This window comes from Cystoisospora suis (assembly GCF_002600585.1).
Source record: "Cystoisospora suis strain Wien I chromosome Unknown contig_1692, whole genome shotgun sequence".
Lineage (NCBI taxonomy): Eukaryota > Apicomplexa > Conoidasida > Eucoccidiorida > Sarcocystidae > Cystoisospora > Cystoisospora suis.
In genome coordinates, this window is record NW_027154492.1 from 1,802 (window position 1) to 5,856 (window position 4,055).

Genomic DNA, 4,055 nt, shown 5'->3' on the forward strand with positions numbered 1-4,055 from the left:
TTATAAAATATATGCGAGACAGTGTTTGGTTGTTGTGTTAGCGGGGCTCTCACATCTAAATGTATGTCTAGATGAAGAAATATGGATGGGAGCAGTAGTAGTGAAGGAGTAAGTCAGGCATCCGTCCTTCAATAGTGTGACCGTGAGGCGGTATTTCCCGTAAGACTCTATACACCGAAGAAGATACGAAGCTCCTGTCTTGTAGTTTGAGAAGGCTGTACACATTTGTAGACAGGAGGAAGTTTTATACAGTAAGATCTTCGCACAAGGGTGAACATCACGAAGAAGCAACTTTACAGAGTGTAGAGCGATGCGATTGTAGCATGGTGGAACACTGTGGTTTCGCGTTCCTGTTTCCGCAACGGCTTTCGACTTTGATACTTCTGTAATTCTTTCTCACTGAAAATGCTTTTGAATTGATGGACCTCCGCTGCAGAAGCAACAATAGTTATCTTCCTCACGTGAGCAAGAAGGCATAAACCATCTAAGCGGGGGAATAGCACCTTTCGTCTTACGTCACAGCTTGGAACACTGAAGATACCCGGGGAGCTCTCAACGATAGGCGCATCAGCTGATCGTCTACACTCCTCCACTACTTTTGCGGCGCTGTCTAGCAAATAGCTATGATAGATTTTATAGTTGACCAAGACCAGCCGGCTCAGTTTCCTCATTAGCTGGTGCTGCACGGAATTCATTTTAGATAGCCCCTGTAAAAAAAAAAAATCAGTAAAGATAGCTAATCATTTGGGTGAATCAAGGAAGAACCAAAACAGAACATAAAACAGGAAGTGGCCCATTCTCCTTCGCCTTCCATCCCAAGCTAATGATGACCCCTCTCAAACGCGTAGAACTGTGAGCGAAAACAGGCGGCACCCTGAAGGCGTTCGGTTGCCTTGAAGTTCAACTCAGTAAGTAGTGTGTGCTCCTTTTCTTGCAGCTCGATCTAGAAGGGAATAGTCAATCGGTCTGACAGGCCCACTGCCATACCCCCGGACAGGCACGTCATCGCCGTCAGCCCCATAGAGTTCTGAGGTTCCGTCGCTTCTCATTCCTGCCATTTCTGTCTCTAGCGAAAGAACAGCCTGTGTCAGTCGAGTCAGGTGCACTCTCAAGACGACAGCGAAGCTCGTCCCACCAGAGTTCTGTTCTCTCTCCCAAGAAAAAAGATTCGGTCATGCCGCCTAGTGTACGAAGACCCTAGACAAACACCTCTTCACCCGGAGCCACACCTGTACCGGCCGTGAGCATATGCCGAGCCTGCAACGCCTTTGTAACTCGTGATTTCTGCTGCTGCCGAGCAGTTGATCTGCTGTGTTTGTCAGAAAGCTACGAGTCTTGCTGTTGAGTATGCTGGCAATTTCTCGAGGAACTCCCTCGGGACCAACTCTTGCGTTGAAGAAATCGCCGCCTTCTCGCGTGGACATTAGGAGTGTGATACCTGAAGGCCTCCGCTGCAAAGAGCGATGATCTCTAACGACCACGCAACGAAGCAGTGCAAATCGTGAACACTAGCTGGCGTCTGAAAAGCCAGAGAGGAAGTACCTATGTGCGGTGAACGATGAAGTGAACTAACTCATTTGGTACGTATGTCCGGCCAAGCGACCGCCGGCAAAAGCTACTCTCCGTTGTCAGCAGCTGGCAAAACGAACTCGAAAGTGAGTCCAGCTAGGAGTGCCTAGGAAAGCGATGATCAATCTCCGAGCGGAGAAGGAAAAGAGGAGTCAAGCCATAGCAGCTATCCTCGGTTTGTTTGACTCCAACACGAAGACTAAGGCCAGGAGTGAATCTCAAAAAAGTCAGGAATACGAGGAAACCACACAAACTCACATTATCATCATCATTCTCATGAATGAATGAATACCTCTCTCTTACACAGTGTCCATTTTTCGGAATTCTCTCGCAGGAGAAAGCCTCCGGACTGCAAGCACTTCTTCTGAGGAATAGATATCACTGTCATTCTATTTCCCTCTCTAGTAGTCCTATCACGCATCCGCCTATGCAACGCGATACTTCCTTTTCAAGAAGACTTTTCCCTCTGTTCCGCGAAAAGAGCGTACAAAACAGGAGATGAAGCATCGAAAGCTGTCAGATGAGCAGACAGACACTCCCGCCCAGACCACCTGAGTGGCCAAGAAGAAGCGTTTACTATTAACAGATCAGCTACAAAATGAAGGCTAGGAGGATGCATGACACATCGTGTGCATGCATGCATCCATCCATTACTACCTGCAAAGTCTCGAATATCGGAACAAGATGACAAGCGATCAGCACCCCAGGCTCCCCAAAGCCTCCTGACACGAAGAGCAAAAACAACGGGACAGACTCCCTCAAGCGAAGACCCTCGTAACAAAACACTTCCCTGAACCGCAGACGCTTTTCCCTCGTTTCCTCCTGACATTTCTGCATTGTGTGGAAAAGGACTCAATGGCTGACAGGTCGACAACCATTATGCCCCCCCCGGCTGCCCCTTCACTTGATGCTTCGGGATGCAAAAATTAGCGAGGGGTTTAAAATGACGTCAGAGCTGGAAATGTCGCAACCACAGGGAGACCAACCATCAGCAAAAGGGCGTTCTTGAGGATTCCTGTGGCACTGTTAGCTTGAACGATAAGAGTGATGTTCGAGACAGGCGGCTTGCCCTCATAAGCATACTGAGGAAGACCAACCCAGCCAAAGCTGATGACTGGGTTGGGTCCCTGCACTTTATCAGGAATATAGAGAAATCCCGCAGCCGTGAGAGTATCTCCTCCCGTCCAGAATTGAAAATCTGAGGGCGCATCTGGGAAGATTGTCCGATAATCGGTACTGTTGGTGTCATTACAAGAGCCGTCGGGTCCTTTACAACACTTCACATTCGGGTCGCTAGGGGCAACGGTCTTCGCACCTTGGCAAAAGATCTCAAACTTTTCTCCCGGTCTAACTGTCTGAACAACCCTGTGATAGGCCTTGTCGCAGTCACCGAAAACAAGTTTATTGCGATCTGTTCTCTCGCCTAGCTGTGCATCAGAAAACTTTACAAGAAGGAAACCGAGGAAGCAAGTGGCAAAAAGCTTCAAACCAACACCACGGGACGCTGCCATCTTGGTGAACGGATCTCCGATAAAATAAGACTGTGTTGATCCAACTATGTGTCAGAGACGGAAACTAACAGCCCGAGAACATGCGCGGGCAAGAGAGATCCAAGAAAAAACAAAAAAACCAGCGCCCTGTGCAAGAAGAAAACAAAGAGCCTCGGAAAACGTCAGATACGCAACTGGAAGTGAGGTGAGTCAGAATTCCAGCCGAACGGAGAAAAAAATAAACGGGAAACAAAAGTCAACAAGTGAGAATGCACCTCGGCGCCATCCGGCGGAGGGGCTCGACGTTCATCCGGGGCTTGCCTACCCCTCCCTACTCGCGTCGCTGGGAGACCATTAAGCGCTCGCTGTTCACTGTCCGCTGAGTTGCCGGAGATATTCAGCCGGATAGCCGACTGGTTGTGTTGCGACACGTTTTCTACACATGAACCTTGGATGGACACCTCCGGTTTGTTCCCGATAATGCTGTTCAGTGGAATTGCAGCTGCTAGGGCATCAGAGTTTCTTCACACGGACGAAGGTAAAGAATCATTTCTCGTCCTTAGTTCATTAGCTGCCCCTCCTGCTTCCGAGTGATCCGCCGCACATGGTGGCAGTTTACCCGTAGATATGGCTGTCGTGGTCGTTCTTCGAGTAGCAGAAGGCGACAGGGTAGACGCGGGTGGTGGTGATGACACCACCCGCGTCTACCTTGTCGCCTCCTGACATGAACATTGAAGGCATGTGAATTCTCGACAGGAGGAAAAACCGAGTTTCTGTTGAAGCAATCTGAGGACTTTGGCAGGTCCTATAGCTCAGTCGGTTAGAGCATCCGGCTAATAACCGGAAGGTCGCCGGTTCGACCCCGGTTGGGACCATTGAGAGGTTGTATATCTCCGCCCTGGAAGGTGGGAAGGGTCCTTTGGGGAAAGAGTTGTTTTCTTCCCTTGTCTTTTTCTTTAGTGATTGTTCCTTTCGTAGGCGTTTACTTGAGTAGGG

At 49.3% G+C, this 4,055-nt stretch overlaps 1 protein-coding gene across 1 annotated transcript; it reads right to left on the reverse strand.

The window, feature by feature from the left end:
• Window positions 1-1,525: 1,525 nt before the first annotated feature.
• On the reverse strand, window positions 1,526-3,816 carry CSUI_003744 (sag-related sequence srs25). The gene has a single exon (XM_068063939.1). It carries the CDS (start codon window positions 3,078-3,080, stop codon window positions 2,508-2,510), a length of 573 nt encoding a protein of 190 aa, XP_067924085.1. The 5' UTR covers window positions 3,081-3,816; the 3' UTR covers window positions 1,526-2,507.
• Between the last annotated feature and the right edge of the window lie 239 nt (window positions 3,817-4,055).

Excerpts from the sequence above, each read along its gene's own strand:
- CSUI_003744 (XM_068063939.1), bottom strand. The coding sequence starts at position 3,080 with ATGGCAGCGTCCCGTGGTGTTGGTTTGAAGCTTTTTGCCACTTGCTTC.